General features: G+C 37.6%; 1 protein-coding gene across 9 annotated transcripts in view; it reads left to right on the forward strand.

Moving 5' to 3' along the window:
• CTBP2 (C-terminal binding protein 2) overlaps positions 1-15,364 on the forward strand; it is a 239,604-nt gene that overhangs the window by 215,563 nt on the left and 8,677 nt on the right. For all 9 annotated transcript variants that reach the window (XM_087932551.1, XM_087932552.1, XM_087932557.1 and 6 more), the window contains 4 exons: positions 2,757-2,901; positions 7,832-8,038; positions 10,747-10,961; positions 13,503-13,633. In XM_087932551.1, coding sequence (XP_087788677.1) covers positions 2,757-2,901; positions 7,832-8,038; positions 10,747-10,961; positions 13,503-13,633 — 698 coding nt within the window. The remainder of the gene's footprint in view (positions 1-2,756; positions 2,902-7,831; positions 8,039-10,746; positions 10,962-13,502; positions 13,634-15,364) is intronic.

Consider the following 15,364-nt stretch of genomic DNA (forward strand, 5'->3'; position numbering starts at 1 on the left):
ACTTTAATAGAATGCCAATAGCTGAGGTGCTAATTATATTATTTAGTATGCCACTTTGTCTTTTTCCCTTTTTTAGAAAAATGTATGAAGAAAACAATTTAGTGGGAAGTTACTCCACTGTTTGTGGTGGTCCTAATCAAAACATGATCACTAAACTGGATTTAAAGTAAAGGAGGGGAAAGGATCTCCATGTTACATAATTGAATGTAACATATACTTTGATCCTGAGAAGTATTCAGATCTGTAGACATCATTATTCATTTTCTATGCATGTACTGTGGGCCAGGTTTCCTGGCCTTGTAAAAACTAGTTCTTTTCTTTTATTCTGTGCTGACAAGAATTCTAAATCTCTGAGATTTTGGATCTTGAAAATACAAGATAAATTTGTCTTTGTCACTGCTTATCTTTGAGCAAAGCTGAGCAAGCTGAAAGAATGCTGTATGGAAACTGATTATTTGGTATGATTGGAAGATTTAAAATCCAGGTCTTCCAGAAAGGAATATAAAGGGGATAGAAAGCAGCTAGATAAATTGCCTGAATATAGATGGCAGACAAAATCATTTAAGGATTACCTTCATTCATAGATCAAGCTGCCCTCAGGACAGAGTCCTAAAGAATTATAACTTGCTACACTTACTTGAAGTGTAATAAATAGCTGATCAACTCCAATGCAAAGCTGTTAACAAAGCATCTCATCTTTAGTTATTGCTTATTCAAAATATTCTTCCAAGCTGTGTTTACACAACATATGGGGTCACAAGACTGATTGTAATTTTAGTTCTAAAGATTCTTTGGCAGATAAAATTAATCTGTGTTAAAGAGTATAAAACTTACTGAGGCACATAGAACTCATGGATCAGTTTCCAGTGATATGAAGACAATTGTTTCACTTCTTCTCTTATATTTTTATTGTCATCCAATTTTAAGAATTAGATTGTAGTAACTTAACATTCTTGCATAGAAAAAAGGCTTGTTTTTAAAAAAATACATCTCATGCTAATTTTCTTTTGTCAAAATGAATGGTGTTTGGGGATAAATTTTCTTTGGAAAATAGAAAATTAATGCAAAAGTTAAAAAAACTGTACACATTAATAAATAGGACACCACTAAATAGAAAGAATGGAGGATTAACAGACATATATGTTTTTACAATCTGCTCCTTCGGTTTGGGAGAAAGGCCCTAGGTTGACTGATTTCATAAATCAAGGAACATAGAGATACATAAGTAAGTGGTCAGTTTTTTAATTCTTCAGAATTACTTGATCAACTCTGTTGAATAAAGCCTAAACAAAGGTTTTTCCCCAGTGATGTACATTACATAGTGTGTTAAAGGTGGTCAAAATTGTAAGAGTCACTGGGATTACGCTGGATAGAGAAGGAGGAAAGGGATTTCTTCACATTTAAACACATTGAGCTGGGCACCACTGTTTATGTAAAGATTCTGCTGTACTAAACAAATACCTTATACAAAGTCATAAGACTGCACAACTCTGCAGAATTCCAGTTAACCAGTGAGTACATATTCAAGGAGAGGAGCTTTTTCATTCAATTTTGTTCTTCCCCATATTTCCATTTAATTTACAGAAAACTAATGCAATTTGTAGGCTTAGAAAGGGGCAAGCAATATGTTTGGGATGGTCCACATTTATTTAACAATTTTCTCCTTCTTGTGAAACAAATGTTTATTTCCTTTTAAGTTTACTGCTACTTTTCGAGACATGGTAGTTCTTCAAGAGATATGTGTCTATTCTTTTTCTGGCCTTGGAAGGACACAATAATAAAATTAGAAAAGTTCTACAGAGAAGAGAAAAGATTGGAGACTATTTGCATTCTCCTTCAGTTATATAATCCTTGAGCAATTATTCACTTGCCTTTTAAATTAGTGTTGTGGAGAAAGTAAAGTGTTAGTATATCAAGAGGCACCCACTTATTTAGAATTCTGCAAACATGATGTACTTACTTTTGTAAAATGACTGCTGCAGAAGATTGTTTTCTGACAAAATGATTGCTGTTGGGAATATAATTAATTAGAAAGTACTGATCACCAGAATGCTGTCTTCTCTTACCTCATACCTATAAGATACTCCTTACTACTTCTGCTTTCTTGTATTTTATCCAGGCAAGAAAGCATTCTTCCAAATAAATCATGGGGTTTCAACCACCCATCTACAAGGGCCCCAAAGTTATTCTTGAAAATAAAGATAATGTTACAGTCTAGTACCTTGCTTTACAACATGACCTGTTCACAGTTTTTATAATATTTTTTTTACAAATATACATATGTAAATACACCTATGGCAGGAAACCTTTCTTCAGGAAAGATGTTCACTATTGTTTTCACCCTCAGAAAACCTATATAAGTTCTGAAATTATTTGAGCTTTATATTATATTTGAGCATGTATTAATATATGATTACTTGGGACTGTATCAATTTAGGATCTAATAGTAAAATGGAAGACTGCACAGATGAGAAGATACAGGACACACACATGGACACACACACACATACACACACAGAGAGATTCTCATTGTTTATGATTACTGTTTACTCAGATGATCTTTTTATTCACAATCTGAAATTAAGATAAGTGTTTCAGAATGAAGAATCTGATATGAAAATATTTGATGAAAAGTTTTAGAATTACTGCTGTTGTTCTAAAGTTTTTGAGCATTTTTATCTGATTGATAAATATTTGAATATTGAATAGATTCATCTGCTCCACTAATGTCTACAATTTCTGTGTTTGTCTTTTAGGTTTTAAATGAAGCTGTTGGGGCAATGATGTACCACACTATCACTCTCACCCGGGAGGACCTAGAGAAGTTCAAGGCCTTACGAGTCATAGTTCGGATAGGCAGCGGTTATGACAACGTTGACATCAAGGCTGCCGGGGAACTTGGTATGTTTAGATGCCACTCCTTCAAATCCTCTTTCTAAAATGTTGCTTGTTCTTAAATGTAAAGCAAATTGTTTCATTGTCTCATGATTGTAGAATTAGCACTTAGACTTATATAATGCTTCACAATGATTTACCGTGCTCTTTGAGCAGTTTACAGAATCAGCATATTGCTCCCAACAATCTGGGCCCTCATTTTACCAATCTCAGAAGGATGGAAGGCTGAGTCAACTTTGAACTAGTGAGGATCAAACTCCTGGCAGTTGGCAGAATTAGCCTGAAATACTGCACTATAATCACTGCGTCACCACAGTTCTTGTATTTCTTTTTATAGACTTGTTTTTCATGGGAGCAGCTTATATACAATTCTGATGCATGATAAAGTATCTTCATGTTACTTGGTTGATTGATTCATAGTAAACATGGGATCTCTGGTAGAGATAAGATATATATTATAAATTAAATGAATTATCTATGGAATCCTAATGTGGAAATACCACTCTTCTAGAATGGAGATTGTTGTACAGTTTTCTGCAAGAGTACTATACTTTCCAAACTATTGGGGAAAAGTGGTGTCGCCTGTTGTACTCATGAATCATCTTCAGTAGTTAGGAAGAAAGGAACAGATTGCACTCTTCTGTGCTTCTGTTCCTCCATATCCACAAAACTGTACAGGCATTTAATTCAATACTAGTACATCAAGAAAAGTTTATGAAATGCTAGGAGAAGAAATGAAGATTTGGCTTAAATAATGTTAAAGCAGCTTTTTCAAGCAGAAAGCAAGAGAAAGCAAGAGTTAGTTCTTGGTCATATATGTGTGACCCTTTTTCTTCAAAACAATATGCGAAGGATACAATATGTGAAGGATACTTTTGTGTCTATTGTTGATTAACAGCACCTTAGTACACCTTTTGTACTAAGGAAAGAAGCTAACTAACTGTGGTTTATAAATTACTTTATTGAGATTAACCTCAGAGAATAGCCTGAAACAAATTTTTTGCATCTCTTCCTGTCTCTTCCAGACACATAGACTTATAGGTACATTCATGTTATTTTGCAATTCATCCATAAAATACTAAAATATTATTTAATAATACATCCCAACTGTTTAACTTCGTGTAGATGATGCAGCTCTATGTCTTTGGATCCAGCTGCTATTCATATTAAAGCTGCTTAAATGGATCCTATGTTTCTTCCAAAATATATTACCATAGTGGTTATTTTATATTAGTTTTATAAATTGTGTAAGTTCTGTTGCCTATTCTATTAAAAATTATAAGTGGCCTATATTGTTAAAATTGGATAATATACAGATATAGAAATTCTCATGTCTGTAACATTTAACTGAGTGAATTGATAAATCATAGGGCAAACTAGTTGAAATAAGTTGCCTCAAATGGGCTAACCTACAGAATGAGTCTATGACTCCTTGTGTCATTCTTTCAGTGGTATTTCTTTACCAGATTCCTCAATGCCTTCAACAATGGCAGAGCTTCTAATATATTTGAAAAGTTCTTAAAAATTCAAGAACATATTTAGAGCCTTGAAAGTAGCCCTTGTTGAACTGTATAGGAGTTGACAGCAGGAAATGGTTTCTGACATTTTGTGTATTGCATGTTTTATGATAATTTTATGTCATAAAATGTTTTATACGATTTGCCAAATTTTAATTTCACAGGAGACAGGATTCTGGATTTTGAACACATTCTGTAGATTAGACCACTTGGTTCAACTTGTTTGCTCTATGATTCACCATTTTACCAATTAAAGGGTACAGACATGAGAGTTTTGTGTGCGTGTGTGTTTGTGTATAGCACCTTTATTATTTTTACCAATACCTCAAGGTGGCAAATATATCCAACACACTATTTCCCTCCTATCTTCCACATAACAACACCCTGGGAGGTGAATTGAGCTGAGAGAGAGTGACTGGCCTAAAGTCACCCAGCTGGCTATCATGGCTAAGGCAGGACCTATAATTATTGGGGTAACTTTTCTTGGCTTTAATGGCATTCTTGCCTTACATTCTTCTAGGACTCAATGATTTGAGAATCTTATTTAAAGACTTCCTTCCATAATACAGTTTCCAGGGATAGTCCTTTTGAAGTGCTACCTATTTACAGATGTCAGCCTTTTCTGTCACAGGCTGCAACTTCCATGATTCTCTAAGATGGCTGTGCTATCTTGGAGATATTTTTTTTTTTTGCATGAGTTATTATGTGTGTTTCTCTCCATATTATAATAAACTGCCAGAAAGAGTGTTCATAGCTCCATAGAAATGGAAGTCAATTTATCTTAGATCTTACTGAGCCCAAAGGCCGCATATCACATGCAGTGGTCTTCATCAAGAGATTGCACCAAATAGCTTCCACGTGAAAGTGATTTGGAATAATTTTGAAGCATCATCAGTATAATGAAGCCTTATTTTTTCATTAGATAATTCATTATAACATTACAAACATATCTTCTAGGGCTATTCCCTGTATAAAGGCTTACTCAATATTTGGAAAGTATTTTAAAGAAGTAATTTATTAAGGGTGAGGCATGCAAGCACTTGTTTCCTTGGTTTCATATCCCTTTGCAGGAAAGTCTTATTGCCTGACAAATATAAACAACTAACGATGCTATCCTTAACTAAATTGGAGAATTATAACATATTGGCCATTTCAGTTTTCTGCTAAAATATTTCCGAGCTATTTACAAGCAGGGCTGTTAACTCTTTTACCACCAATGAGTTCCATAACATTAGCATATAAAATAAAATTGATCTTTATAGGGCCAACTGTGTATGTCTGTCAATAGGGTGTCATTAAAAAGATTAATTGATTCAAAGTATTCCATTGTAAATCTTACTAAAGAATCACATATCCTTTGTAGCTGTTTCCCAAACTAGAGTTGTATCATTTACATAAAACTGTTCCAACTTACCTATGACTCTTCACGTTTTCTTCCTAGCATCACTTGGTTGTCAAAATATTTTAGGGAATTTTCAAAGAAGTAATTCATCATTTACCTTTGAAGATTTCCTGTGAAGACTATTTCTATTTTATTGCCTCAGAATTCCAAATAATCTGTTGGAATTTTAAATCCCTTAATATATACAAACATTTTTTTCTTACTGCTATATCCCTTAAAGACATCCATACCTCTCTACCCTATAGCACAACATTAAAAAAACAGAAAAGTTACCACTGACATCAAAAGCTCTTGGATCTTATAGACCATCTTCTTCCAATTTAGTGCTCTCTAGATATGTTGGAATATAATTTCTCTAGCCAGTATGCAATTGTAGTTCACTACTTCCAAAAATTAAAAAAATCCCTCAAGGCTGTAAGGGACTACTGTAAACATTCAAGGCCTGAGTTGTTCCTCCTTTTCGTTCTTACTATTAATAGATGCTAAAAGTCAGTCATGTGCAATGAACCAAGTGGATGAACAAGTTTGGTTCAATGACTTCCCCATATTTTCCTCTAGCTCTCCCCATATGTAGTATGAACAAGATTATAAAGGGGTGGGGGTGAATAAGTTATCTTGGAAGGAGCAAAGTGCCTTAATTCACCAGGCTTTATCATATAGAAATTTGTTTGTTACCAAAGTGAGTATGTCACAGTCTAAGAAGAAGGCTATTGGAACTTCGATTAAAATCTCAACATCACCAGGAAGCTAATCTCGTAGACTTCCATCAAACCGTTTTTTTTCTCAATATACTGTAATCTGTAACAATTTTGCATGAGTATTTGAGTGTACGTGTAGGGTATTTATCCTATTGAAGGAAAGTGAGATAAAAATGTACTGAAGCAAGGCATTTTATTAATTCCTCTATGCCCGCTATCTAAGATTGTTTTAACAGACAGAAATCTGTGAATAAGGTTAAGATGAGTTTTGCTTTCAAAGGATGCAAGCAGATGGTGCTGCTACTATCCTGGAGTGACTGGAGAATGGGAAGAAGCTAATTTTGCTGAACTCCTCTTCTTACTCTGGTATCCTGCCGTCAAAAGAATCAATCCTATGCTGAGTGAACATGGCTACATTTTATCAAAACTGCTTATTACTTAACCCTATTACATTAGATCACTTAGCGTTACCTTGTGAAAGCAGGACATTCCGTGAAGGCAAATCATCTTGCAGATATACAAGGCGAAGAGGAAAATAAATCTTGGACAAAAATGTTAGAGTAAACTAAAAAGCATGGATGATTGAGCATAGCATTATGGTCTAAGAGATTTCACACGTACATACTTTTAAATGCAGCTGGTGTCCAGATTGGAAGCCAACTGTATCAGTGGGGAATCCTTGTACTGCATTTCTAAATGAGGCCTGGAGACTCCATAGCATTCACAGATCTCAGGAAGGGATTTTGGTTATAATTTGTTGAAACTGAATGGTATCAGAGGAAGAGCAATGAGAAAAAATACATATACATCAGGCCTTTGAATCAATTTCACTACTGCTATTCAGACAGATACATTGACAAGTTAGGCAGTGGGGCCAAAGTATGGAGCTCCTGCTAACTGGCTGCAGTTCTCTCTTAGACCTGTCTATAGTAGTAGCATTCACAATCTCTTCTGCCAACCTTAGCCTTCAGACAAGGACTGCAGTCGATTTGTAAGATGTGTTGTCCTCAATATAAAGAGATGTGTAAGTGAGAATTCCCCACCTTGTGGTACTTTCAGACAAGTGAATTTCCTTGTTCCTGATTCCGCAGTTATCAGCATTAAAATTTGATGCCACACATTTGTATTGAAGATAATATGTGTATGCTAACTAACAAAAGTAGCCAGAGTCTTTGTGCAAAAGAAGCTGTATTTAATCCAGTTTAGTATGGTTGCAAAGTATTTTCTTCTCCAGGAAACAGAAAGTTGTTTATTTAGAAGCAAACTGTTTTTTTGAGAGTTGTCTTCACTAAAAATTGGGCTACTGTCCTCTACTCCAGGAATAGCTGTTTGCAACATACCTTCTGCAGCAGTTGAAGAAACAGCCGATTCTACCCTCTGCCACGTCCTGAATCTGTACAGGCGGAACACTTGGCTCTACCAAGCTCTGAGGGAAGGAACCCGAGTGCAGAGTGTAGAACAGATACGGGAAGTGGCTTCCGGAGCAGCCCGTATTAGAGGCGAAACACTTGGCCTGATTGGATTTGGTATGTTGGAGCATTCGGGCAGGGGGGAAGACACAAAATTTTGGCTTGTTCAAAATGGATCGCATAGGGGCCAAATCTTCCAAGGGGACTCCTACATGGATTCTGCCACCAGATGTGCTACTGCACCATTATTTTAAGAAGAGGATGTTTTGAGAAGAAGCTTAGCCTTGAGTGTAAAGCAGGGGTCTTCAAACTTGACAGCTTTAAGACTTGTGGACTTCAACTCTTCCAGTCATGTTAGCTCTGGGAGTTGAAGTCCACAAGTCTTATAGATTGCCAAGTTTGAAAACCCTTGGTGTAAAGGGAAGAGTTAGTGTAACTTGGGTCAGGGGATCTGTTCCCAACAAGCAGCTCCTTCCCTATATGACAGGGGTCTTCAAACTTGACAGCTTTAAGACTTGTGTCCTTCAACTCCTAGAATTCCTCCTCCAAACATGTTAGCTCAGGAATTCTGGGAGTTGAAGGACACAAATTTTACACTTGCCAAGTTTGAAGACTCTTGCTATATGACAATGGTGAGGGATCAAGGAGCTGTAGTTCAACAGTGTTTGGAAAACTACAGTTCTTCTCCCCCTGCTCTAACACCATTCACTGAATTCAGCTTTTCCTAACAATGGTTCCTGTTAGCACAAAGTAAACATGAGGGACTGTCTCATGAGAACCCTGTTTGTCACTCATGGTTTCAAAGCTCCCTGTACTTGGAAGGAAGAGGGATAGACACCTGGTCTCTGGAGGAAACAACTTCCAGGCCCCCTCCAGTTGGTCTCCTATTCTTTAATTGTATCGCTTGGAGTCTCTCCGTATTTGACCATCTATCCCTGTGGTTTATGTGCTTAGAATAAATTAGATCAGTTAATAGTCATTTGTAGCTTGCTTCTCAAGGGGAGGGAGATACAGATTTGGGTTTTTTTTAGGTTGTTCTTCCTCACAGGCACTGAAGTGCACATTTAACCCATAACTGTTAATGAGCACTGGAAATCAGAGATGGGTGTGACTCTGCCTTTCCATCTGTGCCTAAATATAGTGTGTAACAAAAGGGCGTGTTTCCTCTAGTCATTCCCATGGAACTCCTCTTATCTTATTCTGAGACCCGTTTTTGCATGCTTAGGCCTGGTTCTCTCTGCCCTCTTCTACATTTAAGAAAAAACTCATCTTGATGCAGAACTTAGTTGAGACCAGCAATGACATTGAATTGGAATGACATTGTGGATAATGACCTGCTGATTGCATTGCAGCTGTCCCTCTTTATCAGAAGAGCTTTATTAAACCTTTGCTTCCAAACCATGACAGTTGTCTTAGTCATGCCCAATTAAATAGCCATTCAGTAAGAGTGCAGAAGGAAGGGGGAAGTGGGGGAGAAAAAAACCCTACAGCAAACAAGTTGCTCTTCTAATAAATAAGGCTCAGAGGGGGGTTGTCATTCTACTGTTGTACCAAAGTCATTTGTAAGAAGAGTTCCTTAACCTGCTTTCTTGTTGGTGATCAGAATTGAGAAGCGATACAGGGCTTTGAGCGTGGCTGGATGCAGAGCCTTCTTTTGCTTTGGTGTGTTTTTTTAACCTGTTCCAGTGCATCCAGTTCCATTTGGGTTCTTTGGAAGACATTATTACTTGCCTTGAGTTCCCTGGAGTCACTTGTCTTTTTCCTTTCCCCACCCTCCAATTTGAGAATTCGACATCACCGGGCTGATTATTGCACCATGCTCTCTGTTAAAGCTGGGGCATACTTCTCCATGCACATAGCTAAATTTATTCAAATTAATTGCTTCTGAAGTGCAGTGACAAATATTTAATGGACCTTTTTGAAAAATGCCATAGCTGCCTATATTCTAAAGGCAGATTCTTGTAATGCCCTCGTACACGCTGCATTACACGGTCCATGTTTGACCTTCAACGACAACAGCTGAGACAATTTATCTCTTGGAGATTTAAGTTCTATCAGCAGAAAAGGGATGGAAAGGAGATGGAAGTCTTTTTTCTAAGCATGTAAAAATATTGGCACCTCCAATTTATTCAACCCAGATTGCTAGCATAATATTAAATGGAGACAGAACAGAAATATTTAAGATTATCAAAGGAGTGAGGCAGGGATGTCCATTGTCACCCCTACTCTTTATCCTCACACTAGAAAAACTATTGATGAACATTAGAAGAAATAAAGAAATTAAAGGGGTTACAATTAGAAAAGAACAATATAAAACACAAGCTTTTGCCGACTATATAGTCTTTTTCCCGGAAGACCCAGAGGAAACTGGAATAATATTAATAAGAGAAATTGAAGAATTTGGCAATGTTGCGGGACTAAAAATAAATAAAAATAAAACAAAGATACTGACCAAAAATATGAAGGATAAACAAAAAAAGGAATTAGAAGGGAAATTGGGAGTGCAAATTGTTAAAAAAGTAAAATACATAATGGGCCAGATCTAAGCACCTCACAGGCTAGATCTGGCCCACACAACTTGAGTTTGACACCCCTGTTTTAGAAGATGCCCAAAACTCTGGAATGGGCAACCTATAAATAAATAAACAAAAGGTGAGTTTCCTTGTAGCACGAATGCCTTTGTTATGATAGGAGAATGTATTTGGCAGCCAGGTGTTTCAGTCTATACTTAATGCTCTCTTCACAACTAAAAGTACTGCCACATTGTCAAGTTTCTTACTCTGTGTCTGTGTGTGTGTGGTTTCTTGTTTGTCTTTTTGGTATAGGTCGCACTGCACAAGCAGTAGCTGTTCGAGCCAAAGCATTTGGATTCAATGTGATCTTTTATGACCCATACCTGCAAGATGGGATTGAAAGGTCCCTGGGAGTTCAGCGCGTCTACACACTTCAGGATCTGCTATACCAGAGTGACTGCGTATCATTACACTGTAACCTCAATGAACATAATCATCACCTGATCAATGATTTTACGATTAAGCAGGTAAATCTAAATGGAGGGGAAAGAGAGGATTCTATTACTTCAGGTGGGATCCAGGAATTTGTGTCGTTTGGCCGGATTCCTTTTGGAATTGAGGAAACCCAAGCAGAGGCAGATAAAAATTGTATGCATTTTTATCCCTAGGTAGCTTAGATTTTGTTTGCTTATATGACTTAGAGGCCACTCAATTCCAGATTAAGCTAGATGTCTTAGACTTTAAAAAAACAAGAAAATAAAATAATAGAAAAATAGGTCATGTATATTGAAAAGATTTTTTTTAAAAACCCACAAAAATCTACAGAGGCTCAGCAACAATACTACTCTAAAGTCTAGGAGAATACAGGTAATCCTTGGCTTACAACCATTCATTCAGCAGTTGTTGAAAGTTATGATGATGATGAATGAAGGGGCTTACGACTGTTCCCCAAAGTTACAACTGGTTATCAAGCGCTCTGTAATCATGTGGTTGCCATTTGCACTCTTCCTTGCCGTCTTCCCTGGAAATCAACTAGGGAAGCTGGTAAGGAAAGTTGCAAGCTGCTGCTACCTGCCCAGATAACTCCTTTAATCTCTAAGGACTGGCTGAAAAGATCCATGTCAAATTCCAAGTAGGATTTTCAGCCCTAGAATGAAGAAACTAGTATCTGTAGCTTCCTCTCAGGGCACAGCCTGCTCTGGGCCTCCTGTGATCTCTACCACCTCCTTGAGGTGTCCTTTGCTTCTTACTTACTGCACTGCCTCTCTTCTTTGGAACTGAAAATCCTCTATTTTTTCAGCAGGAAAGATCTACTCTCAGGGACCAAAAATCCTGCTTGGTCTCTCTGCTAAGGAGCTGATAATTCTCCCTGCAGAATCAAAGCAATATTTAAAGCAAGAGCCATCCACAGCATCCATATACATGCACATGTGCGCACATACACACCCACATACACCTTTATGCAGAGCCTGAGCTGGGCCGCCCAGGGACTTCCCCACCCCATTCTCAAGGCCCCTACACTCCTTATCTAGGACTCCATCTGTTTTAACAACCCACAAAATCGCTTAATGCAGTTGCATCTGTAATGCTGGGATTGCAGTCATTTAGCAAAGTGGTCACGTAGCATCTCACTTAATGACTACTTTACTCAATGACAGATTCTGGTCCCAATTGTGGCCATATGTCCAGGACTACCTGTAACTAGGTTATGAGACCTTCAGAACATCATCAGATTGGGAGGCAGACTGACCTCCAGGTAGGGATGCTGGAATAGACATGGCATACTACCCTAGGTCCTAATATATGCTGGAGAATACACACCCTGCTTGATCTTACTGGATAGGCAGAAACTATTGCACATATGTGGTCCCTCAAATGACCAGCCCTTTGGCAACCAGTTGCAGCTCACAGAGCAATATGGATAGTTTAGTATGCTCCCGCTGTCACCTTCTGGACCATTTGTAGGTTCTGAATAATCTTCAAGCACAACCTTAGGCAGAGTACATTACAAAAATTCAATCACAACTTGACTAGGACATGAATATCTGTCCAAAGAGATTCCCGATCTAGGAACAGGCTCAACCAGAACACTAGATGAATCTTTTCAAAGATTGGCCATGCTGTCAGTTGCTTTTTAAGCAGTCCAAGATTATTCCAAAGTTGTTCACTGGTCTTGAATAGGAAAGTGCTGCTCCTTCCAAGACCAAAAGTGGAAATATCCTAGAGTGAGGAGCCAAATACCCATTCATTTTTGTCAAAGATTGTGTCTGTCATTCCACACATCCAGATCTATAAAGCCTCCAGACTTTGGGACTTGATATCACTTTACTGGATTGGAGTTGGAATATAATTGGGTATCATCACTATGCTGATTGTATCAAACCCTGAACTGGCAAATAACTAACAGCAGTTTCATTAGACGTTAAACACAGAAGTGAGAGAGGGCCAGTGCTCAGTTACCCCACAAATGGGAGGTCATAGACATGGCCCTCCACTCTTTAAAACTGACTGGAATAGACCATCAAAGAATGAGATCTACAGTAATATGGGGAAAGTTCCCCATTTCCAGTCCCTGCAATTAGTTCAGAAAGCCAATGAAAAATTAAACTTGCAGAAGGATGGATTCTACACAATGTGCTTCTGTAAACAAGTTGAAAATCCATTCACACTCTTGAATGAGAGGAATAAAATGCATGATGTCCCTTGACCCAGAGAAAAACTTAAGAATAAAAATGCATCCCTTTCAAAAAGTAAATTACAGTTGTCCAACATTTATTTATAGACACCATCTCCTTCATTTTATGATCTTGGATTATTTCAGGACAGATTCTACCATGGAAGTAGATCTACTTCCATGGTAGAGGGTGAGAAACCCAGAGAAAAATCTTTATAAACTGTGGAATGGTTTTTTCTTTCTTTGTCTATGGAGATTCTTAGTCATCCAGGTCATGGTTGCTCCAAAGGTGTTTTTTCAAGAGGCAATTGGACTTTCTGGTTTTCTTTTGGTTGTTTTGCTTCTCATCCAAGAAAATTCTTCAGCTCTTTTCTTTCTTCTCGTTTCCTCTCAGATGAGGCAGGGAGCTTTTTTGGTAAACACAGCACGGGGTGGTCTGGTGGATGAAAAGGCCTTAACCCAAGCTCTGAAGGAAGGAAGGATACGAGGGGCAGCTCTGGATGTTCACGAATCAGAACCATTTAGGTAAGTATTAGAAGACCTTGTATTGTAGCCTGCCTCATCTGGGAAACACTTAAAGAATTGGGGGCTACAACTTTGCCTTCAGAACTTTGGAACAACTCAGGAGGCTATTTATCTCATTTTAAGATTTAGAGCTGAATTTTTGACTTATTTTTTTTGCTTTTGGGATAATACTGTACTTCAAGGGAAATGATAGGAACAGTTTATCCTGGAGGGCACCTACACATATACCCACATCAACATTTCCTTTGCAGGAAAAAAAAGAAAGAAAGAAATGAGCCATCAAAATCTCAGAGTGTCGAGGCCCGGGGACATAACCTCTGGGTTCCTCACCCGTGGTCTAAGCCAGAGTTTGTCAACCTTAGCAACATTAAGATGTGTAGACTCCTGAGTTCTCAGAATTCACTAACCAGCACGCAAGCAGACTGGCTGGGGAATTTTGGGAGTTGAAGTCCACATCTTAAAGTTGCTAAATTTGAGAAATCCTGCTATAAGTAAATTCTGTCCAGGTAATCTTGAAATGCCATATAGATAGAAAATAGCAGTATTGTCCTTAGCAAGATGAGCAGCATTAACTTTCAGAAATAAAATCATAAAGATTTTAGAAAGCTGCTGAAAAGTTTTAAAGATCAACAAGAGCCTGTTGTTATTGAGCTGTAAAAGCTGGGACCATAATTGGCTTTGCTAATGGGCTGAGTTAGCTGTAAAAGTTGCATTTCTTGTAACAAGTGGTACACCTAATAGTCTCTCCTGAATTCTTCAGGATTTTCTGTGAGGAATCTATTGTAGTCCCTTTCAGCAAAAATAAAAGGTGTTCCTTTAAGCAGAACATTGGTATTATGGCACAAGCTTGCATTTTTAAGTGAAAGCTGACACTCTCTACTAGAATTGCAGCTCTTTCCAAGCAGTCAATAGTGGCAAAGGTCAGTGATTTGTGACTCCCCATGGCTCCAGGAACAAAAGTATCACTTCTTCATGGAATCTGGCCATCTGCTTAGTTAGACTCTGTGAGGTATTGGATTCAGGTCTGGAAAAAATATGGTTATTGAAAGAACCACATTATGCACATGCTATTATTTGCAATGAGATACATGCAATGCTACTTCAAGGAAGATCCAAGTGTTGCTGTAAACCTATAAATTATGTGCAGCACTTCTAACCTGAAAAAGTAAAAGGTATTTTGGTTAATGGCTTCACATGTTATGTGGATATGTGCATTAAATTGTAGAAAGCTGGAGGAGCCCCCACTCCCACCCCCAAATAAAATGTTTTGAAGTTATCCAGAGTTTGATGGTGTTTCAGTAGCCATGTTTCACCATGTTGAGGTTCTGTTCCTATCCTTCTTCTGAGAATAATTCTGATAATCAGTTTCATATTGTAGGGCAAACAACAGAAGCATTCTCTAAAACCATAATAATAGTAACAATATAAAATAAATCTGACATCAAGAATTCTACAAGTAACTTGAATATAGAATCTAGTCATAGGGGAAAACATTGCAATGGAGCTAAGAATCATTTAATTCAGTATTGGGCAAACACCATTGCTGATCAAATAGATGTCCCTGATGATGTCAGCTTTTCAAGTAAGAGAATTTATATTGATAGATGGGTAGCCACATGTACTATATTTATTTAAAGAATGGATGGATGGATGGATGGATGGATGGATGGATGGATGGATGGATGGATGGATGGATGGATGGATGGATGAATGAATGAATGAATGAATTGC

The sequence above is a fragment of the Pseudonaja textilis genome, chromosome 4, assembly GCF_049901715.1.
Source record: "Pseudonaja textilis isolate UNSWEBS1 chromosome 4, rPseTex1.2, whole genome shotgun sequence".
In the NCBI taxonomy this organism is placed as follows: domain Eukaryota; kingdom Metazoa; phylum Chordata; class Lepidosauria; order Squamata; family Elapidae; genus Pseudonaja; species Pseudonaja textilis.